The sequence below is a fragment of the Streptopelia decaocto genome, assembly GCF_964273445.1.
Source record: "Streptopelia decaocto genome assembly, chromosome: 13".
Lineage (NCBI taxonomy): Eukaryota > Metazoa > Chordata > Aves > Columbiformes > Columbidae > Streptopelia > Streptopelia decaocto.
Window position 1 is genome coordinate 15,558,968 of NC_138668.1, and position 24,207 is coordinate 15,583,174.

The following is a 24,207-nucleotide window of genomic DNA, read 5'->3' on the forward strand; positions in this document are numbered from 1 at the left end:
CGGGAGCCGCTCCGTGTGACCTGTGTGGTTATGGGGCACGGGGTAATTAATAATGCTGAAATCCTAATCAGGCCAGGCATGCATGGGGGAGTAGAGGGATCACGTGCAAACCAACACACAGTCCCCAGAGAATTACAGCAGGTCGCTCAGTGGAGTCAATGAAGACAAAAGGTCAGGTTACAAATCTGACATTTAAGATTTCATTAGAGCTGTTAATCTTGCTGCTTTTACCAAATTATAATCACTTTCACAACCCAACTAAATCCAGGGTAGCTATCCATACTAGATGAAAACATTTGTCACTGACATTCAACTTTTACTTGGGACCATGACTTCATGTGATGCTTTGGAGATTAATAAAAGCTACAGCCCTTTCCTGCAAGTCCCTGCCCTTCACATGGATGAACGACCCCATTTAATTGCTTTAACCCTCACTTCTGCTGTTTCCTTCTCCTCCCGCTGCCTGGGACCTTCACGCCGGGTGTCTGCTGGGTGCAACCCATGGCCGGTGGTGAGAGGATGGAAGAGGTTGGCCGTGATGGAGGAGAGGAGGCCTAACGGGCCCTGTGCTCCACGGGGGCACCGGTGCCAGCACCGATGAGCAGAGCAGGAGTCCACGAGGGTGCACAAAACAGCTTCTATCTGCAGACCTGCCACAACGTCCTGCTCTTAATTTAATTATCTCAACAAGCCAAGGGAGGAATTAGTGGCAAATGGATTTTCACTGTTAAATAAATACTTGACAATGAACACCAAGCTCTTAAACTGCTGCTGGACTGTGGGACAATTGGCTTTCGAGAACCCATGGTTGTTCAGTCAAAACAGCATCCAAATCAAATTAATTTTATCTTCAGAACAACAACAAAAATAATAATAAATAAGCCTTCCCCATCCTTCTCTACAGCCACCTCTAAAAATCCAAGCCAGCCCCGCAGCACTGTCCCTTCCCGGTGCTCCTCAGCAATACCTTTGCAATACCAAAACCTGGTAAGCGTTTCATCTAAGCTGGCGTTTTCCCAAACCTCAGAGTCTCCTCTTTTTTATTCTAGTCCTGTGCACATTACAGAGGCTCAGAAAGCAAGCTTCTCCTGTCCTGGCCTTGACAAGGTCTCCACAGCGGGTCACTTGGCTTTTGTGTTGTCCCAAGCAACCACACGAGTACAAATGTTGGAGGAATGGGTAGAGCAAAGACACGCTTCCTAGGCCAGGGGTTGTGCAGGAGGGATGCAGTTATAACACACACCATGCTCCAGCAAAGTTCCCATTTGGAAATCTGCTTAATACCAGCACCAGCCACTCAGTACAGCCCTGACAACCAACCATCTACCAGCCCCCTGACAAAGAGCTTCACAAACGATGCAATCAGCAGCCCAGCGTAATTTTCAAGAAACACAAATGAGCAAATACCTAGTTGCCATGGTAACCCCAAGAGCTGGACTAGACTTTTTTGCAGATTACCAAACGCAGCGACATTTTCCAATGCAGCAGGAGTGCAGTGCTCGGGACACCAAGCAGGTGCTGCTGGGAAGTATCAGCTCTTGTGGCAATCTGCCCAAAAAACCCTCCGCTCTCACTAACTGGCTCCAGCTGACTCACGTTGACGTGCAGGTTGCGATTCATTTCTCTCTCCCTTCACCTGCACTTTGGCTCCATGCCCTTCAAGGCTGACCGGTCGTACCAGCAGAAACCACAGCAGGAGTTGCTCTTGTTAGATCTGTGCTTTACGCCTGATCAGCAGTGTCTCTGACAATTTACACCCAGGAACGAAAGTTTCTGGCCCAGTTACCAAGCCCCTACAGAACTAAAGCAGTTAATAACAAAATCTTTGCCATTGTTTTTAGGCGGCTGTGCCGCAGAGCCCTGTGCAGGTCAGGGCTGCTGACCCACAGGCTACCGCTGCCCATCGAGGCAGTTTTCACAGGAAACCTGGAAATCCTTGGCCACAAAAGATGGGGAGACTTTGGGGGTACCTGTGCTGGTTTGGCTGAAAATGGGTTAATTTTCTTCATGCAGTTGGAAACCTTTCTTTTCCACAGCTAGCACGTTCATTATTGGGACTTAGTTTGAGAACAAGAGATAACAGCCCAGCACAGAGTTAATGTCTTTAATTGCTCTGGTCTGAGAGCCAAGGACACTCTGAGCTCTGCCCACAGGTGTGAGGCAGCGAGGAAGGGGACGGATGGACAGAGCTGGATGGACACCAGACCAAGCAATGAGAGTGTTCCAGCCCATTGGTATCAGGCTCCGTATTTAAGGAGAGCTGGGAGTTGGGGCGGCTCCTCCATTCTCTCTCTCGGATGCTTTCTCTTGTGCACATTGTTTTGTTTTCTTCACTGTCAGGACGTTTCATTCGGCCTTTTGCCGTTTTGCAGAGGCCTCTGAGCCTTTCTGCCTTTTTCCTCTCTTTTCTCTTGCTGGGATCGGCTGTGGGACAGGTGCTGTTTTCCTGGCTGCTCAGTGTGTTCATGAGGAATTGCCTTGAGTACCTTTTCTTTCTATTTCATATATATATTTACTAGTAGTGTATTAGTATTTTTTCATTAAACTGTGTTTATCTCAATCCAAGTTGCTCCCTTCCCTTTTGATTCTCTCTCCTATTGGTGGGATGGGAAGGGGTGAGTGAGCGGCTGTGTGGTTGTATTGCCAGCTCAGGTTAAAGCACAACAATACCAATAAGGAGCAACCAACAGCAAGACAGGCCCTGGTGCCAGCGTGAGGCACCTCTGAGCTGAGCCAGCCCCATCCTCTCTGGGGGGAGCTGGCCCTGCTTGAAGCTTCACTCAGCTTTTGTCATTAATTAAGGTGCCATCACACAATCTGCCTTCAATCACATCTCTGGCCCTTTTCTCTATGGCCAGCTCAGCCCAGCCCCTGCCCACCCAGAAGCAGCTGCATTTCCCAGCGGGTTTGTCCCCACCAGCTCCCGCCACCCCGCTCGTCCCCGGCAGCACGGGGAGCAGCTGGTGCGAGCTGGGACGGGAACCCCCCGCAGAACGGGAGGAACAGGGTGGTCAAGCTGATATCTGCTGCGACCCGCACAGCACGAGGCCAAATCCTGCTCGCCTTCCTGGTGCCCTGCTGCTCCAGCCCTCCCCGCGGCACATCGGGATGCACCATTGCATGGAAAGGGAACAGCATTTATCATAAGTTTTTCTGGTCTGGGGGGATTTTTGGTGAGGACCTCACTGCTACAGCCAGTAAATGTCTATAATTCACTCACCGAGCTGTTGGAAGCCTTTTTTTTTTTGTCCCTGACATATTTTTGTTCGCTGTCAAAAGGAATCGCACTGCAGCATCCTCGCCCCAGGGCAGGAGCTGCTCGGCTGGGCAGGCAATTAAACCCAGGGAAACCAGGGAAAGGAGATACACAAGAAAAGGCTCCCGATTCAGCTGTGCAGGCCTTATCCTCCCAGTAATTTTCAGGGGGAAAAAAAATTTACTGAATGAACAGAGGAAAGGAAAGCTCAGCCCAGCCAAGCCAGCCGTCTGAGCAACCCAGATTAGAAACCGGAGAGGAAAACCACGGCCAGGCTGCTGGCAGCTGGCAGCGCCAGCGCGGCCCCGCGAGCTGCTGACGCTCACACACACAGCACCCTGCCCTGAACACCAGCAGCGCATTTCAGCAAATACAGAGTAATAATAATAGGAAAAAAAGAATCAATAGGCAAACGGTCCAGGTGGGCTCATCTCCGCACCAGGGGCTGAGGGCAATGTTGTCTCTGCAGAGCATGAGGTGGGCTGTAGGAGGCTAAAGATATTTGTCACCAAGAGATAATGATTTTTGTTGACTCCCAGGCTGCATCACATGCTGTTCATGCTTACTCCAACTTTAACACGCTACAAAGGAAGATGTTCAGCTCCTAAAACCTCAGAGACATAAACGGAACCTTTGGCATCAGTGCCTTGCAAGGGACATGCAAGAGAGGTGTGGGAGAGTCCTGCCACCGCCAGGCTTCCCACTGCCTGTGTGGCAAGGCAGGACAGAGAAATTCAAGATAACAGGGGAAATAGAGGCTATGGGACAAGGAGAATGGAAAAATAAACAAAAGAAGTTCAGCCTGAAGAGCTGAGCTCTTCTCGGCCACCCAGGACTGTCCATGCCACGGGAAAGGGCACGTCCAGCCTTCCACTGAGAACTGACCTCGCCAGATCCACTAGAAGTTCATTAGGAAGGTGAAAACTCCTGTTATTTTCTGAATTTCATTTAATTGCTATGAAACAGAAGACACCAGCAAGGAGAGAGGGTTGCTTTGTAAGTAAGGATCTTGGAGTCTATGGAGAAAGTGGAGGGGGTTGCAAAACAATGCCCTCATTAACTTTGCTCCTGACTTTCGGGTCATGCATTTTCAGTTCTTTTTACCTGGAAATGAAGATGTTAATTGGAGCTGACAGCTTTCATAGGTTTCCCCATTAGCAATATTTTTAGCCACAGTGGGGCCCAAGTCTTCAAACGCTTTCCCAAGGGAAGGTTTTAACCTTTCTTTTGAAACATCTCATGCCACTTGCAGGGAAAAAAGAGAGTTTTTTGGCTCGAGGTGTGCTGAGCCCCAGCTGCGATGAACCCCCGGCCCCTCTGAACGGGGACACGGGAGCAAGAGGGAAAAGGGCTCGGCACCGTGCAGCAGCATCGCCCGGCGGGGCGGCCCCCGACATCCCCCAACATCATAGGATCAGAGAATTGTTTTGGTTGGAAAAGCACCTCAAGATCATCGAGTCCAACCACAACCCACCCCTGGCGCTGCCCCATGTCCCTGAGAACCTCATGTCCGTCTGTCCAACCCTCCAGGGATGGTGACTCCAGCACTGCCCTGGGCAGCCTGTTCCAATGCCCCACAGCCCTTTGGGGAAGAAATTGCTCCCCACATCCAACCTCAACCTCCCCTGGCGCAACTTGAGGCCATTTCCTCTGCTCCTGTCACTTGTATCACATCGTTCAGTCTCCTCCTGAACTGCATGGGCACCATGGTCCAGAGACCTGGTCTGAGCTTTGCTGCCAGCCCCTGAGCGAGGGATGTCCTGCCTGAAAGTGCCCCAAATTCCCCTGCACTCACCCTGATTCACAGTTTCCTCATGAAACAATATGAGGAACAAGAGGAAAAACAAACTATCATGATAACACCACTCCAGCAATAAGAAAGAAGCAGCATTTGCCAAGGCTAAATCGCTCTTTGTGAGAAGCTGGTGCTCGGCTGCCAGACCCTGCACTCCTCACAGGCCCCGTCGTGGGTGACATCTGAAAAAGCCATCAAAATGGTGCCTCAAGCCCTTTTTCTACCACAGATCAGACCCCACACATCAACTCGCATTAGCTTGTTGGATCTAATAACATTTCTATTTTTTTGCAGCTGGTTTCTTTACATACTGTTCTTAGCTGTATATAATTCATTGTTTTCAGATGAAGCAAAAGCCTCAAGAAACCACATTCAATGCTGTCTCCTGCCCAGGACTGAAAATTATGCAACTTGCTTACTTTCCACCTAAATATATGGATAGTGTATGTATATAAAATAATGAATTAAAAATAATATATTTTTATTCATATGTATTATTCATTTATACCTATTAAAATACATAATCAGGAATGACAGTATTTCCCCATTTTAGAAACCTGCTCCAACACACATGTTCCACTTGCAACATCACTGTTACCCCCAAGTTCTGCAGTTTCTCCCCAAGTGGAAATGTATTTCAGCTGAAAGCTGTGCTGACAGCCGAGGAAGCAGCGAGACGCTCCCAGCGGAGCCCCAGTTACCAACCTCACTGTATCCCATGCAATCGCTCTGGAAAGTCTCAGGTTGGAAATTTTGTATCTCTAAGATGGTGACATTAAGGGACACCAGACGATTTTATGAAGATGCTTTTACCCATCTTTGCAGGTGGAGGCTGAGATAGGACAGCCCAGGGTTGTCTCGGCTGCTCCGGTGCCCTGAGACCACAGGGCTCTGCCAAACAAAAGGGACACATGGCTCCCAAGAGGGGTGTGGGGTCACCCTGCGGTGACCATGGGATTTACTGCATTTGACTGGGCCAGCAGTGCAGCTGTGTCCCCTGAGGAGAAGTGTGGGTTTGCCTGACAGCTCTGCCCTTCCCCTGGGTGCCGGCACCACCGCAGACCCCATCAGCACCCCCAGAGTGCCCTGGAACCACCACAGCTCCCCTCTGGCACCACCACAGACCCCCCAGCACCACCACAGACCCCCCAGCACCACCACAGACCCAGCACCACCACAGACCCCACTGGCACCACCACAGACCCTCTGGTACCACCACAGACCCCGTCGGCACCACCACAGACCCCACTGGCACCACCACAGACCCCATCAGCACCACCACAGACCCCATCAGCACCACCACAGACCCACCACCACAGATCCAGATGGCACCACCACAGCTCCCTGGCACCACCACAGCCCCCCAGCACCCAGGTCCCAAAAACTCACCCCCGTGCGAGGAGGAGGGTCCCATTCCCCAGCGAGCAGCCCAAGGCAGACAGGGCTGCCGCAGCAGCACACACAAGTTATTTACCTGGCCGATACCAGCAGCTCGGCGGTGCCAGCGCAGAACCGGCCACCAGCAAGGGCAGAGCGGGTTGGGGTGAGCCCAGCTCCTTTGACACGAGACCCCACGTCCCTGGGGAGCTGCTGCTACTCGAGCACTAGAAAGACATGGGAGCCTCTGCCTGCTGTTCGCTGTTTATTTTAGCAGAGAGAAAAAATAACATGAACAAGAGGCATTTTGCAAAACTTAACAGAAAATAACACTTTTCCTCCACTCTTCACAGATCAATAGGCAAAATCATTTCCTACACACTGTTTGTTTTTTTGCACTTACAGTTTGTTGTATTGATAAAATCATGGGTTTCCTCTAATGCTCTGTGGTAACTGGTCTGAAACCCAAAGCTCAGGCTTGGGGGGCTCCTTCACTGTTTAACGCAGCCCCCATCACCATTTGCCTGGGCAGGTGAGTGCTGGGATGTCCCTGTGGTGCTCCTGGAGGGATTTTCGCAGCCGGGTCTGGCTGGGGATGCTGAGCAGCTCGGCAGCTCCTGCCACCCGTGCCATGTCCCGACCGCTCAGCACAGCTGGAGAGGTGCCCCAAAATGAGGGGTGCAGGCAGCACCAGAGGCCTCAGTCCAGGGCCAGCGAGGGGATCTTGCAGACGAAGGGGAAGGCTCTGCCACAGGCGTTGTCATTCCAGGAGCGCAGCGCTACCCTCCAAAAAAACAAAGCATTAGCCAAAAAAATGGTGCAAGGAGGTAACTGTGCACTGCCCTCCGGATCGGGACCTCCTGCTGTTGCCAGAGGTTTTCCCTGCATGCCCTCCCATCTGGGCTTCTCCCAGCAACCCATCCTTCCTTCGGAGATGCTGATGCGGATGCTTGGCCCCAGCTTCAACACTGGAGGCAGCTGCATCCCCCCCCGTACCCCACAAAACATCAGCAGGTTGCACATGGATGGGAAGTTCAGGTGTGTCACCGGGGTCTGGATACACCTGACTGGTCATACTGGCAATGGGGGTGTGAGGAGGGGTTTTGCACAAGCAGGATCATGTCCTGCTTCAGCACGGTGCCCCAGCCTGAGCGAGAGAGGGAAGTGCTGGCAAACTGAGGGGTGTTTCTGCAGGCTGCATGTGGGAAGGGAAACTGGAAAAATCGACCTTTGGCTAAATTCAGTAACTCTTCAAAGTGGGTGATGTTTCCCTCCCGCTGCTGTGGGAGAGGAAGATGAGCTGCGAGTGGAGGGAAAGCGTGTGTATGTGTGTACACATCCCTTCTCCACAAAAAAACCCAAACAACAACAACAACAAAACACAAACAAACACAAACCCCCTACAAAATTAAAACGCAAATCTTCAGCCTGCCAGCAAACTCCCCAGAAAAGCGGGAGCTGCAGCGGATTGAATTTATTGACGTGCAAGTAGGACGTACGGCGCGCTCAGCCCCGCCACTCACCGCTGCTGTGCCTGTACCAGATCTGCACGCAGTCCTCCTCCTCGGGGATGGCGTGGATGCCGTCGTCGGGCTGGCTGCCGTCCCAGTAGTGGTAGTCGAAGGAGGAGCCGTCCGTCCACTCGAAGTGACCCTCCTGGCATGGGGACAGGCCGCGGTCACCCGGCAGCGCTGGCAGAGGAGGGTCCCGCTCCCGTCCAGCCCCCGTCCCCATCCCACAGCCCAGGGACATGGGGAGGGGGTGTTGCCATCCAGCAAAGGCCAAACAGCACATTTGGGTTTTACAGCTGAAAACTTGCCCTAGAAAGCCCCAGCATTCTCACCAAGTGAAGCTCAGAAATTAAATCAATATGCTTTTTAACACACCCACTCAATAATGTGTTCATTTTCCTTCTTCTTTTCTATTCGTCTCCCAATATCTACAAAAATACTTGCTGGAAAGGGATTGTTCTCCTGATGGTCTCAACTTTTCTTTGTTACATATTAGACTATATATTTCCAACATGTCAGCTTTGGAAAGTTGCAGAGTATCACAAGAAAGCAATAAAACTTGGTGATATATGACGTTGGAGATGCTTTCAGTTAACTTGCTGTTCTTGGACCAGCAGTACAGCACTCTTGCTATTAATCCATTAATAAAATATTATGTGAAAAATTAGTAATTAGTAATCTATTAATTCTAGTAACACTTTTCTTTTGAAAGCAGACTGGAGGTGATGAAATGAGAACTTTCTCTCATGTGCTGCACAACAGGCCCTACACCACCACTCGATTAAAGGGGCTATAAGGAGCAAAGAAGGAAACCAAGTGGCTTTCCAAGAGGAAAACACAGGGAAGCAAATTTCTCAGAGCCACTTCCCACACGATTACAGGGATGTCTCACCTGCCGCAGGTCATTGAGCCCCGTCCAGATGTCAGTGGGGATGCCTGGCACACGGCTGTTCACCAGGTCGTACACAAAGACGTTTTCTTCCCAGCTGGCAAAACAGAGCAACACGGAGCCGCTGAGGGGTATGTTGGGCAAGTGGTCAGGCATGGCCTGAGCGTCGCCCTGCGGCACGGCCACATGGGTCCCCAGCCTCTAACTGCTGTGGTTACTGTCCTGGCTCTGTGCAAGAGGTGTGTAGTGTGGCTGAGAGCTGGGGGAGAAGCCCATGTTGCATTCCCACCCCTTTTTCAAGAGTAAAAAATGCAGTTTTGGGGAATGTAGGGAATATTATATCAGTTTTCCTGCCAGCCCAGTAAAGGCATTGTTTTACATGGCCTTTGTGAGCCCAGCACATCAGAGCTGACCCAGTTGCTGCTGCAGAGGACGCTCAGGCTGGTGCAGAGGGATGCTGAGGCTGCGACACGGGCCCGCAGCTGGCACAGAGGTTGTGCTGTGGGAATGGGGCTGTGTCTCCGTTCCCCTTCTTCCCTGGGCTGTGTGAGGGTGGGATGACAAGTCACCGTGCCCCTCACCTGTGGATGGAGGCCAGCTTGGCTGACCTGATGCCAATGGAGAACTCGGCGCAATAGAGGTCAGCTTCAGCCCACGTTTTGTTGATGGGGAAGTACCGGTAGCAATGGCCTTCGTACTCGGTCCAGAAGAGCGGGCAGGAGTAGGCGCGGACGGGCTCCGGCATGGCTGGGCAGAGCAGAGGACACCAGCAGCTGGGGGGCGGCAGCACGGCCCTGCTCCCCACCTCACCGGGCAAATAACCACCACATACGCATGGAAAAAACAACGGGTGCAGAAGCCACGCAAAAGTTTCCGAAAGCCAAAACACATTTTGCAAAAGCCATGGGTTTCTCGTTTTAAGCATCTGCCTAAGTCAGGAGGGACATTTCATAGAATCATAGAATCATTTTGGTTGGAAGAGATCCTTAAAATCATTGAGCCCAACCATAACATAACTCCAACACTGCCCCATGTCCTGAGAACCTCATGTCCGTCTGTCCAACCCTCCAGGGATGGTGACTCCAGCACTGCCCTGGGCAGCCTGTTCCAATGCCCCACAGCCCTTTGGGGAAGAAATTGCTCCCCACATCCAACCTCAGCCTCCCCTGGCGCAACTTGAGGCCGTTTCCTCTGCTCCTGGCACTTGTTCCCTGGGAGAAGGTACCAACACCCTCCATGTTACAGTCTCCTTTTAACATAATTTTAGGCAGAGGGTGCTTAAGATAAAGGCATTGACACTTGCTACCGGGGAAGCTGAGATAAGGGCTCCCCTGGCCTCTGCCAGAGCCTTGTGCTGGGGGGGAGCTGGCAGCAGGGCGCTCTCTGCCCTCCTGCTCTCACATCCTGCAAGGCCACCCTCCACCTCCTCTCTCTGACCAAAACCCCCACCCTCCCCTGTGTCCCGGGGTCCGGACGCAGCCGTGCACATCCGCACGTGTTGGATTCTGTCCCTATAAATAGCCAGGTGAGGCATGCGTGCTGCCGGGAGCGGTGCCGGCCTATCTGCCTCCCGCTGCCAGATAAGAGCTGGGGTCCATGGGGCTGATCCTCCTCCCTCACCGCTTTTCAGCACAGCGGGGAACGCACCCCCAAAGAGGCCATTCTGGGGGCAGGACACATTTCTGGAGCCTTTGTGGTTGAGGCTGTGAAGCCCTCTAGCCCGCTGCCCTGGTGTGTGCGGGGAGGGTGCAGCCCACACAACACGGCACCCAACACTAACGCACACGTAATCCCCAAATCCTGTGGCACACAGGGTTAACTCTCCTAGCTGCTGGGTTTGGAGCCTTGGGGAATTGCCAGCTGCCCTGCAGCCAGTTCCCGCATCCCCACAGGGCTGTGGTCTGGGGTCAGCGCGGCCATCACAGCGAGCAGGGAGGCAGGCCAGGGGGGAGCAGGGGCTATGACAGACATCAGATGCCATGAAACTATCCAAGCAGGGAACGGGTTCCAGCCCAGGGGGGTCAGGGTGCTGCCACGGGGCCTCTGGTACTGTGGGGAACGGAGCAAACTCCTGCAAGCGGCAGCGTGGGCTGTGGGAGCAGCAACGGCAGCATCAGCGCGGGGAAAAGGAGCGGCCAGGGGAATTCAAAGCAGGAGCACTCGTGGAGCGTCCCTGCACCAGTGCTGGCAGCTCCAGGTGATGATTTCATATCACAGGATCCCAGGCTGGTTGGGTTGCAGGGCCCTCTGTAGATCTCCAGCCCAGCGCTGCTCACGCAGGGTCACAGAGCAGGTCACACAGGTGGGTCCGGGCGGTTTGAATGTCTCACAGAAGGAGACTCCACACCCGCTCTGGGCAGCCTGGGCCAGGCTCTGGCACCTCCCAGCAAACAAGTTTCTGCTCATGTTCAGATGGAGCCTCCTGTGTTTCAGTCTGTGCCCGTTGCCCCTCACCCTGGCGTTGGGCACCACTGAACAGAGTCTGGTCCATCCTCTGACACCCACCCTGAGATATTGATCCCATTGATCAGATCCCTCTCAGCTTCTCTTCTCCAGCTCAACAGCCTCAGCTCTCTCAGCCTTTCCTCATGGAAATGCACGGGAAGCTCATTTTATCATTTTATCCCCACATGGGGATCTCTGAGCATTTTACAACAGCTGCCAGCCAGCCCCCGGGTCCCTCCTGTCACACCTCCCCTGGTCCCTCCTGTCACACCCCCTGCCAGGTGACAAACCACAAACACAAAGAGCCTTTTTTTCACCTCGCAGCCTCGGGACCCCCAACCGCTCCCTCCAGAGCCAGGAGCAGCTCTGCACACACAGCAACAACCCTGCGAGAGCAGCGAGGGGCTCTCCCATCCTCATCGGCACTAGTTATGGGCTGCAGGGGAAGAAGAGAAGGCACGCTGGGCTGGGAACGGGCAGAACAGCTTTAGGGAAGGGTGGCCATGCTGTGGCCAGCTCACTGGCAATGCCGTGTTCAGCTCTCTGGTTCACACCCAGACATCCTCATGTTGGGAAAAGCCTTAGGACAGCTCTAGGAAATGCAAATTGTTCTGCGGTAGCCATAGAGCAGAAATACCAGGAACGCTGAGAGCTGATGGGATTTCTTGGGAGCCCCATGATGCTGGCCAGGGGTCCCCACCAAAACCAAAGCAGAGCAAGAGCAGAGGGTCAAATCAACGGGATGAGGCTTCAGCTTCACCTCCAGGTCATGGATGAGGCACGTCCCCCCCATTCAGGACAGGGCTGGGATCTGGTCGCAGCTCGCGGTGACTCCAGGTTGCTGCACCCCAGGGGTCTGCGGCAGACAGGCACCGACAGCTCCCCCACCAACTGGGATTTTATTATAGGGCTGTGAAGCAGCTCAACGAACTCTTCACCTCTAGCAGAATGGTGACAAAATTCACAGGGCTCAACCCAGCAGAATCCCCGGCAACAGGGCCCTTCGCTCCCCAGTGCTAATTGCAGCGAGTGTCTTGGAGCCCTGGCTCCGAGCTGTGTCCATTGGCACCCGGACTGCCCAGGAAAATCACCCTTGTTTTGTTCTGAGCAGCCAAAACCGAGTCAGAGACAGAGACAGTCCATCTTTGTTATTCCATACTGCTTCCCATTAGGTAGCATTAATTTGACGAGCTCCAGTGAGCCAGAGGTGCCTGAAGGAATTTAAGGTTAAATATACCGAAAAGGAAAATATGGGAGGTCAGCGTTTAATTAGTATCTCTTCTGTTAGGTCAGGATCAGAGGCTTTGGCTGTCTCTTCGGAGGAGAACTATTGCTCCCACTTTTACAGGCAGGAAAAATTGGGGTGCTGCTTTAAGTGGGGTCTTCAGGGGCCATTTTTAGCAGAAAGGCCATAAGAAATCAGATGTGTGGTTGTGAGTGTAGGAGCCAGCAGCTGCTGGCAGTATTTTGATCTCAAAGGGGATAGGGGAAGCAGTTTGGGGCTATTTAGACCAGATCCTCACTTTTAAGCACTCCAGCGAACAACCCCCCAGCAGCACGGGTGCTCCTGCAGACCCCTGATCACTTCATCCATTTGTCCCCAAACTCCTGATGACAAAAGATGGCAAGAATCCTTCCTCCCTTTGCTTATTTACAGTGCAGCAGTCAGGGCTGTGTTTTAACGCAGCACCAACAAAATAGAGGTTGAGGACAAGATTCACATCAGGCAGCTGTTACTAACTCGGAAAAGCTGGACAACAATAACTTTAGGTCAGAAAAAGAGTTTTGTGCTCTCTGGATTTGTGTCAGTGCCAACAAAACTGGAGCCTTTTTATTGATTTACTAGCTGGGACCTCCTGCAGGACCACCAGGAAAAATCACTTGTCAAAATCTTGAAGAAGATGGAACTGCTCCGTCAGAAAGCTTCATTTCTCCAAGTGACCACTTTCCAATTAGAAATAATTAACTGAGAAAACCCAGGCAGCTTCTGGAGGTTTTTTAAATCCCAGGATGCTACTGAAAAAGACAAAATACCAACTGCGCGACTCCCGCTGACTCAGCTGGTGCAGAGCAGGTATTTTCCTGACCAGCTCCATCCCGAGGTGCAACGCGGCCTCATCTCCAGCAATCTGCAGATTCGAGATATGAAGTTTGGGGCTGGGACAAGGCTGGCGAGAGATGTCCATGCAAGGAAGATTCCTGGGGGGCTGCAGCTCCAGCAAAGGGGTTTGGCCAGCAGATCAGATCAGGTCAGGTCAGTGCTGTTCTTCTGCCTTCAGAGCACTGGAGAGCTCCATTTCACCAACAGCTGATAACTTATCGAAAAGCTCAGCGACATTAGGGGACACCTCGCTGAAATGCATGGCTGTTGTGTGATGCCTCCGGTAGCTTTAAGAGCACATCCTTAAGCCCTGATGCTGTGGTCATTACAAATAATCCCACCTTCATGTTATTTGCAATATTTGTCTTTCATTAACAGATGAAAAAGATTGCTGCTTAGCATCCACCTCAAAACAAGCGGATCAGGAGAGTTTTCGGTCTCTGTGTGTCTGGGGGACGTATGGGGCTGCAGTGGATGATATCCACTGATGGACATGAAGCTCATTTAATAACTGAGCAATATTTTACACACTCTGAAGTGGTTTTTTTAAGGTGCACGTTATAAATTTCCTAGTAAAATAATAAACACCAGCTGAAGCACATTGGAAGTGACATCCTTTCCCATAGAGGGCTGTGCTTTTTAAGATCCTGTAATGAAGCCACGCTGGTTTTACAGCTTCACATCTTCTGCCAGGTATGTTTGGAGCTGTGAGGCTACGGCGGCCGCAGCGGCCGCCCTCCTGCAGCCAGCACCAACAGACACGAGTTATCTCGCAGAGTTTTCTTCCTCTTTAATTAGTTTTGGTGAAGCTCCCACAGATTAGGCGTCTGGCAGGAAAGCCGGGCTCATATTGATCCTTTTTCTCACAAACTCACTGAAAAACTCTCAAGGAGTCACATTCCTCTCGCATTCCCATAGAGATCTAATGGGGTGCAAAGAAACTTGGAGCAGCAACTCCTGCATTAGCCCCATGAAAAATTTTGCAAGAAACTTAAGTGACATAGAGCAGCAACCACCACCAACAGCTCAGGAAAAAATAGGGGGGGAAGGGGGGCAAGGGGGAATCACATTTTTGTGGCCACTTTTCACATGCAGTAGGTGTTAATAAATAGAGCTGCGGTGGCTCCCCAGGCTGTGGCTGCCGTCCTGCCCCACTCACACGCGTGCCCCTGCAGCTCCTCCTGCCGTCTGCCGGCCCCACAGATGGGATAGCTGATGGGCCCGTCCACGGACCAGTCCCACGGCCCCATCCCATGGACTCATCCCCGTCCCACGGCCCCAACCCACGGATCCATCCCATGGCCCCATCCCACACCAGCACATGCTGCCCAAGGCGAACGCGCAGCCTCTCACAGACAGAAACAAAACCAGCCCAGAGACATCTGCCGTGTCCCGGCAGAGAGCCCGGGGCTGCTCTGGCCACGTCCCCCAGCGAAGAGGAAAGTTGATTTCGAGGAAGGGCAGACGCTTGTGCAGACACGGGAGGGAGCGGACCGGCAGCCGCCGGCCCTGCGGCAGGTCCGCGCCGCTGTCCCGCGGTGGGGGGGTCACACCCCCGGCACCCCAAGCTCTGCACTCACCCTGGCTGATCTTGATGTTGGTCTGGGGGAAGGCGTGGGCGGCCAGCAGGGCTGCGGAGAGCAGCGCGGAGAGCAGCGCGTACGGGGCCCGCCCGCCGCCCATCGCAGCGGCCGCCGATCGCTGCGGGCCCTCCCGGCTGTGCCCGGGCGGCTCGGGGCGGGGGTGATATAGGCGCTGCTGCTCCCTCCCCCAAAAGCAGCGGCTCTCCCAGCGGCACACGCCTCCCCCCGCCAACGGCTGAGCCCGGACGCGCTCGGGCATCCCACCCATCCCACCCCAAAGAGCTTTGCCACAGCCTGGCGGGGGGGTGCACGTCTTCTCCAGAGACCCTTTGTTACATGCTGCAGCAAGCAAGGAAATCCCTTATCTACCCCTCCACCCCGAGTTGCGTCGTGAAACATTATTTTGTGTCCCAGTTTAGCGCTGCCGGGCCCCGCGGGGACGCTGCGGGGGGAGCTCGGGGCAGACCTGCCCCCGGGGGTGCCTGAGGCCGCGTCCCCCGCGGGGACAGCTCGGTGAGCAGGCTGGGACAAAGATGCTGAAGGAGTGGAGCATCTCCAGTGTGAGGAAAGGCTGAGGGAGCTGGGGCTCTGGAGCTGGACAAGAGGAGACTGAGGGGGGACTCATTCCTGGGGATCAATATGGAAAGGGGGAGTGTCAGGAGGATGGAGCCAGGCTCTTCTGGTGACAAGCAGTGACAGGACAAGGGGCAATGGGTGCAAACTGGAACACAGGAGGTTCCACTGAAAGATGAGAAGAAACTTGTTCTCGGTGAGGGTGGCAGAGCCTGGCCCAGGCTGCCCAGGGAGGTTGTGGAGTCTCCTTCTGTGCAGACATTCCAACCCGCCTGGACACCTTCCTGTGTAACCTCATCTGGGTGTTCCTGCTCCATGGGGGATTGCACTGGATGAGCTTTCCAGGGCCCTTCCAACCCCTGACACTCTGGGATTCTATGACCCTGTGGTCCCCAGGGCTGGCGGGGGGCAGTACCATGCGCCAGGCTTTGTGCAGCCTGGAACCGTGGGGTTTAACCCACCGCTGCCCCATTGTGTGCTTGCCTTTGTGTGTGTGTGTTTTGTTTTTAACTGGGGAAAGGCAGAGCTTGCACACACTAAAACAGCTGGAAGAACAAACCAGGGGCTCCAAGGCTGTCTGAGGAACCCGCGCCGGTGCCCGTCTGCCGGGTCCAGGCAGAAAACCCTCAGCACCAGGCAGCAGCCAATATTGTAACAGTCAGCATTCCCTAGCATGTCTCCTTTCTGTGGTTATTTTCTTTTTAAATAAACTTCAGATTTTAAAAAATATTGTATAAAGTCCTTTTCTAGCTGCTGCACTGGTAAGGAAAACAGTATAGGCACAAATGCTATGAAACTTTGTGGTCCTGCTCCATTTCCAGTTTATGCCTTAAATCAGCATTGAATTAACTGGTTGGGAACATAGTGCCACTCCCTTTTTATTCTTAGCTACAGATTAAAATTTTCAGCATTTTCTGGGACTTCAGCTAGGGTCACCCATTTTACATGCAAGATTCAAGCAGAAACAATTTGGGGTGCCACAAAACTTTCAGTATAGTAAAGCATTCAGACTTACTTCAGAGACAATAGCTTGTTCAATCAACTTTTATATATTACATTTCTTTGCATTAAATAAAGCCTTTTAAGATAGCTCACACATACACACACATTTGCGGTTCCACACATCAGTCTCAAACTATACAGCTCAAGGAAAAGCCTATTGATATATCAGATCACTAAAAAAATGAAGGAATTCGGAGGATGAGAAGCCATGGCATGACTTCGCCCTTCATAACTGTGCGCCAGCCCCAGATAAAGCCAGCGTTAAAAGCAATTATCAGCAAACTATGGAACAAAACCCTTTAAGCATATTAATCTACTCCTAAAGCACAAATGTTTGCGCTTAAAGAGGGAGCAGAGATGCAGAATAACTTGGGTCCTGTGGCTCCGTGCCCGGCGCAGCAGCTGCGCGCAGCCGGTCCCAGCGCCGGGAAGGTGCCCGCGCGTCGCGCACGCAGGGCCGGCCGGAGCTGCAGCTGCGCTTCCCACTTCACAACACACACCACCGGTTCACCTGCCCAAGGCGGCCCCAGGAGCACAGCCACGGCTCCTCTACCCAGCCCGTCCGCTCCTCTCCATCCCCACGCTGTTTTCTGGTTGTCCTCCAGGTGAGCAGCTCCTCTGCGTGCTTCCATCCTGCTTTTATTGACCTTTCCTCAGGGTTCTCTGGGCAATTTTTGACATCATATGTACATGACACCCCCTGCCTGTGAAACAGCTACCTCCTGGCTCTGAGGACAGACTCATGGGAAGGCTGCAGCTGCTCACATCTCACGCTCAGCGCTGCAGCAAGCACCCGGCAGGTCTCGGGTCAGCTTCTGTGCATGCCCAGAGCTCACGCTGCTGCCCAGAGACAGAGGAAGGATATTAATGTCAACAGTAGTGAGCGCTGAAACCACAGCCCCTTCTGGGAGTTACAGACAGACATCAGCCTCTCACAGCACGTTTGCCCAGGACACCCCATGGGCTCCCCCTCTCTACCGTGACTTGAATCTACCTGGAATCCTGGGGGCAGTTTTGGGCCCCTCACTACAGGAAAGGCCTTGAGGTGCTGGAGCGAGTGGAGAGAAAGGAACGGAGCTGGTGAGGGGCTGGAGCACAAGTGTGATGGGAGCGGCTGAGGGACCTGGGGGGTTCAGCTGGAGAACAGGAGCTGAGGGGAGACCTTCTGATCTCTGAACTGCCTGAAAGGAGCTTGGAGCCAGGGGGGGTCGGGCTCTGCTCCCCAGGAACAAGCGCCAGGAGCAGAGGAAACGGCCTCAAGTTGCGCCAGGGAAGGTTGAGGTTGGATGTGGGGAACAATTTCTTCCCCAAAGGGCTGTGGGGCATTGGAACAGGCTGCCCAGGGCAGTGCTGGAGTCACCATCCCTGGAGGGTTGGACAGATGGACATGAGGTTCTCAGGACATGGGGCAGTGCCAGGGGTGGGTTATGGTTGGACTCCATGATCTTGAGGGTCTTTTCAAACCAAAATGATTTGATTCTATTTATTGAGGAGACAAAGCAGGAGGAAGCCAGAGAACAGATTTTCCATCAGCCTCACTGCAGGACTTCACCTTGCAGAGGGGCAGGTTAGAACTGAAACCCACCACCCACAACCCGCTCAGAAAGTGGATCCCCCATGGCCAGCCCTGTGGCAGCCCCTGTCCCCAGCGCCCAGCGCTGGCCGGAGCAGGGAGCCACAGCCAGCGGGCAGGAAGACGTGAAGGCATTCACCAGAGAGCAGCGTTCACCAGGGAGCAGCGTTCACCGGGGAGCAGCGTTCACCGGGGAGCAGCATTCACTGCCACACCAAGGGTGGCTCCTGCCTGTGTTCACCCCCAGTCACAGCCACTGGGCGGTGGTTCAGCAATGAGGTCACCACGGTCTGGTTTCGCCATCCTCTACCTAAGGCCATGCCCGGAGCAGGGCGTCCTCACTGCCCCCCACCACCGGACGGCTGCTGGATGCAGAGGGGACACCACATCTCCTGCAGCTTCCTTGTACCTGTTGCATTCCCTCCTCCCCCGGAGCAGAGTCACACTGTTAGACACGCAGGAACGCTCTGCGCGCAGAATGGAACAAAACGCACAGGACCCAACGTAAAGCAGAGCAGGTCCCAGACGGAAGGTGCACTGCAGGGATGCACTATCAGAGTTACAGCTCAGACCTTCACACTGGAGCGCAAACAGCCTGCACGGCAGCAAGGACACCTGCCCAGCACCCCAACACCTGCCCAGCACCCCAACACCTGCCCAAACAAGCACTAAGCTTTTTGCGGTGGGCTTTTCTTCCTTTTTTTTCAAGACTCACCTGTCCTTACCTATAGCAGCCAAACAACTAAACAGAGGACAAATAGGCATATATATGTATTGCCTTTTTTTAAAACAAAAAACTATGAAAAGCACAGGAGGAGAAGGGATTTCATTCTGGGCTGCACTTGATGAGCAGAAAGGAGGGAGATGACGCTGCCTGTCCCAGCACAGGACTGGCATTGTGTACACCTCCTGTTTCAAAGGTGGAAGGGCTGTAAGCCAAGGCAAGGCTTCTCTAGCACCCAGCCCCACATCGCTGCCCACAAACACCACCTTCGTTTGGCTCAAAGGAGCTGTCCTGCTTCTATCCAAGAGCCTGAGCCCGGGCAGAGGGAGAGCTTGCGGGTCTGCGCCTCTCCTGGCACTCAGTGAGACCCTGGGGAGCAGCGTGGCTGGGGCGGCTCTGCCCTGCGGGGTGTGGGGGACACAGGACACAGGCCACTGCTGGGACCACGAGTACAGCCCAGCGATTCCCGGTGAGCGAGTGAGCAGGATTCAGCACACCCGGGGCCTTTCTCCGCCTGCTGCTCCACCACAGCAGCGCTGACAGTGGCTGAGCCGACCCACCCATAACATAACACCCACAACGAGTTGGACTCGATCATCCTTATGGGTCCCTTCCAACTCAGGACATTCTGTAACACCCCGAGGATTTCCAACCCAAGGTGGAGAAACGCTGCTGGGGACACAGATCCTTCCTCCTCCAACATGAAGACACGCAAAGACAATAACATCATAACCCAGCTCTCTTCAGGATTATGTCCTTTTTGTTGATTTCTTGAACAGGCTGTAAGCAAGAAAGAGATTTTTATGCAGTCTCCACATTGATAAATAGAGCAATAAAAAATAATAACACTTTGGGGCCCACTCCTGCAAAGAACCAAGACCCAGAGCCCGGTGCAGAGACTGTACGTGTGGGACCAGCAGCACTGGGTGTGCTCGGGCTGAACCACGCACGGCCAGAGCCACACGCTCGGCTCGTTTTCCTCCCCCAGCTCCAACAGCAGTTCCCCCGTTTCTCTCTAATTGCTCCTGGTTTGTCTGCAGTGAGTAAGAACCGAGTAATCGCCAACATTTCGGTTTTTCTTGTGCCGTAAACAACTGATGGAGCTCAACACACAGATGAATTCTGCTAACAAGTATCACCCCAGTCTATATGGCACAATTAAATAGAATTTTATTTTCAATAAATATACAATCTGCATCATACCAGACAATATGCTGTGAAAAAATAAAATGTACAGAAGCAACCAACAGGACAGCTTGACCGTAGCTAAGTTCATTTTGTGACCTGAAGAACTACCTGGGTTAACACACACAACACAGAAGGAGCCACTGCAGTCTGTGAGAGAATTAAAATTGTGTATTTTGGGTCTTCTTAACCGCAAAAGCCCCCGCAGCAGGTTTCTTTTGCACAACACAGGTTTGAAAAGACATGAGCTGGCTTTTCCAGTAGGAATGCTATTGGGAATGTTGACTTTGCTAGACCACCACTGTATCTACTGGATGCACACAGACTGCTATGGAGAGTGGCAGGTCTCACCACTGACGGGACATCGGATCTGTCTGACACGAGGCCGCACAGCCGCACGCACACGCGCGCCCCAGCACACAAATGCACGCGTATGTACTAACATGAGCTTAATTCTGTTAAAGCTAGTACACGGACAAAACTGGAGTCAGAATCGATTTCACCACAGGTTCTACCGTTTAAAAAAACATGATAGCCTAATTACCACGTTCACCAATGAGAGCACACGGGTACTTATATCTCCAAGAGGATGAGCCATGGGTTTGGACTGGAAGGACAGCAGAGGCAACTCCCAACTCTCGCACCCCCCGGCGCTTCCCGCAGCCCCTTCTGCGGGTGCAAACCGCGGAGCGGTGCCGCTGCGGCAGCGACGGCTCCGGCACAGCCGCTGGTGGCCCTGGGGGGATGGCCAGGACTCGCTGGGACACAGCTGGCGGGCGGCTGGGTGCCGGCAGCTGCTTCAATCCAACGGAGCTGCTGTGGGGTGCGTGTAGGGTGTGAGGTGGGGTGTTTCAGTCGGTGGTTTGTTTTTTTCCCTCGTCCGCCTGCTTGGTCTGGCTGCTGTTAGCCCCCCCCTCATGTCACCTCCAGGGACGCCGGGGAGACGCGGTCACACTCCTCCCGGGACCGCAGGCTGTGCCACTGCTCCACGGCCGTCCGGTGCGCGTTGAGCATCCGGCGCCAGTGGTTGGACTCGGGGGCGCCCGTCGAGTACTGCCCGATCACGATCCTCCCAATGAAGTCGTTGCTGCTCTTCACGTTGTGCCCGTACACTGGGGAGAGCAGAAACAGAGACGGGTCACGGCAAAGCATCGCTTGTCGACCCGGAGCCAAAGGTCCTCCAGGGCCCCCGCGCAGCACACCGGACACCAGCGCTTCTGGCGTCAAACTCGGCACCTCGGAAATGTTAGAGACAAAATCAGAAGTTTGGAAGGAATAAGATACGCTGTACTACAGACTGAAATATGATTCAAATAAAGATACAAATCCACAGTTATCGTGGTATTTAACAGAAACAGAATCATCGAATGGGTTGGGTTGGAAGGGACCTTAAAGCTCATTAGGTGCCACGGCCCTGCCATGGGCAGGGACACCTTCCACCAGAGCCCCGTCCAGCCCAGCATGGGACTAGAATTACATTGTGCAAATAAATGACAGAAGCTCTGGCTGGGCATTGTGAAATGCTGAGAGCAGCCCCGCAGCCCGCACCTGGGGAAACCAACAAGCGGCATCTCGCACTGTGCTCCTCCAAATCAAGTACCCACCCACGTTCCAGCGCCGATCAACAGCCCTCCCAGCTGGAGACAGGAACCACATGCACCGGCTGCCGGGGGATGTTCATACAGAAACTACTTGTCATTATTATCACTGCAGCTACTTCTTACAAGTCCAGGAGAGCAACTGAGGCAGAGATGTCAACCCAACACCCATCCTCTGCATCAGCCCCATCTCCCGCAACAAAGGATCGCAGACAGCAGCGAACTGTAACGCTGGGGCCACCCCAGGAAAGGCTGCACGGTCCCGCCAGACAGGGGCAACAGCGCTCGGTGTTCTGCAAACTGCAGCCCAGCTTCGGCTCATTAGAGAGCTGAACAGACGTCCACACCAGCTGAAGCCAGGGCAGCGGTTAGAATAATAAAGAATTTTAAATCTCCTCAGGAAAAGGGATTTTTAAGAACAAATGCCTGCAGGGGCTCCAAATCCCCCCAGGCTTGTGCAACAAGAGCAAGTTCAAAGGTGGTGCTGGGCCTGGCCTGGAGCCCTGAGCCTGGCCTGGAGCCCTGAGCCTGGCCTGGAGCCCAGGGCAGCCCCGCCAGCAGCACCAGCTCTGCAGGGCTGCTGGAACCAGCACGGGCGGCAAAGCCTCCGGTGGGATCTGAGCTGGCAGCACCCACCGCCCTGCAGGACGCCGGCTCTGAGCACTGCACCTCGCTTCCAGCCCCGCAGCTCGCCCAGGACGTGTGCTTCCTCTCATAATATATCCCCCGATTAATTAGGATTATTTCAATGTGGTGCTCAGTATCTCTCTACCATCACCACACTCTGCAAAGGCTGGTTCCGAGTTATTGCACCAGTACAGGACCTTGCACCAGTACAGGATCTTGCTCCGACTCAGGTAAACTCGGTAAATGTTGCATAATCTCAAATCTTTAAGTAGTCAGACAGTGATAAAAAATTATTAGGAAAGCGGACAACCTTTCTGAATCATGAATGCCATTCATTTCAAACATTACTTGCTAGTAAAGTGCTGTTACAAGCTAAATGAAATTGTTAGTGCCTATTGAGAGCAGATGACATTTTAGTAATATTCAAATTGTATTTGTTTTGGCCCCAAAGCAAAGCTGCACAAGGCTCCATCTCGCTTTGTACCTTCCGACAGCTCTGACACACAGTTTATGGGCAGAGATGCTTCTCCACATCAAATTACCTGGGGATAACAGTAACAGCAAACCTTCAAACGTCCCAATCATTTCTCCAAATAATTGCACTAAAAAAAATGACATGGCAACTGAGGGCACTGGAAGCCTGCCCGCAAACCACAGTTAAAAATGAACTTGGGTCCATCTTCCCGGAAGGAAGAGCACATCGCTCCTGCTTGTCACCATCAGCCACCCAGGGTGACACCGCGCCGCGCCGCCCAGAAGCGCCGCTGCCGCGGGGCCAGGCTGGTGGCGCTGGACAGGCCACCTCTGCAGGATGCGGCTGGGAATCCTGAGCCATTCATCTCCAGCTGGTACCCAGCCTGCCGGAGTTATTAACGACTTCTCCGGCAAGGTAATGCACCACAAGTGCAGCATGGCTGTGCTGCGTGTCCCGCTATGGTTTATCCGAGAGAAAACAAATATCGCGATAAAGTAACACAGACGGACCCACAAACCAAATGCCTCCATTTTTTTTCCTCCTTTCTAAAAAATCTTCAAGAATGAAAGAAAATTAAGCCTAATTCTGGGAGACAACATCAAGTAATTTAAACCAAGGAGTATTAAAGGCCATCAGTTAATCACAGGATAAATTAACAGTGAGGAAGTTACCCCAGGCATACCAATTCTTCAAGAATAATCCATGTCAGGATGCTAAAATGAGTAGGTGTGCTAACCAAGGGGATCTGTTATTTTACTGTTTAGCTGAGTATTTTCAGTTCTTACAAAGCATCATCTTGCTAATCCCATCGTATCAGGTAATTAGCATGTTGATTCCTTTAGGGTATTAATGGACTAATTATACAAGCATTGTTGCCTCTATCATTAACTAGTTCAGACAGCACAGAGGCAGATTTACTGCTGAAGAACAGGGAAGACATTTTCCAGGCCAACTGCGTATTCACACACAGTCAGTAAGAGGTCGCACTAGATTCAACCGCAGGTTTACAAACTCGCAGCTTCACCACACCAAAAGATGAGAGATCTTTGTGTGCCAAAAACTGAGCTTCACTCATCAGTTAAAGCCTTTAAAACTCAAGGACATGCCTTCCTTGGAGGTTAATTGCTCTGTTCCACTCTTAAAATGGCCAGTACTTGCTGAGCAAATTTGCAGATGGTTGAGGTTCCTGGAGTTGTTCCATGGACCTCAGCCAGGAGAAGGTGCTGAAGTCAGTGTTGTGAAAATGAGCCCTTCCCTTTGCTCACACTCAGGAGCACAGTTCTCCCTGTTGCTGTCACCGGTTCTTCCAAGAACAGCTTGGAAAGGAAAGCTGTAGGAGCCCCAGGCCCGGTGAGGCTGAGCCGTGCTGCGGGCACTCGCTGCTGGGGCTGGAGCCGTTGCACTTATTGCACCACGTACACTCACATCTGACACTTCATAGAATCATTTTGGTTGGAAAAGACCCTCAAGATCATGGAGTCCAACCATAACCT

The 24,207-nt window shown here is 53.0% G+C and overlaps 1 protein-coding gene across 2 annotated transcripts in view; it reads right to left on the reverse strand.

Moving 5' to 3' along the window:
* Window positions 1-6,860: 6,860 nt before the first annotated feature.
* The window catches only part of SYT17 (synaptotagmin 17), a 54,148-nt gene continuing 36,801 nt past the window's right edge, over window positions 6,861-24,207 (reverse strand). The window contains exons 8-11 of one of the 2 annotated variants that reach the window (XM_082064615.1): window positions 9,410-9,575; window positions 8,832-8,925; window positions 7,952-8,084; window positions 6,861-7,207 (exon numbers count right to left, since the gene is read on the reverse strand). In XM_082064615.1, the coding sequence (XP_081920741.1) occupies window positions 7,128-7,207; window positions 7,952-8,084; window positions 8,832-8,925; window positions 9,410-9,575 (473 nt within the window). In that variant the 3' untranslated portion in view covers window positions 6,861-7,127. Of the gene's footprint in view, window positions 7,208-7,951; window positions 8,085-8,831; window positions 8,926-9,409; window positions 9,576-20,028; window positions 21,127-24,207 lie in introns of those variants that run through there. The other variant, XM_082064616.1, reaches the window with a different exon arrangement.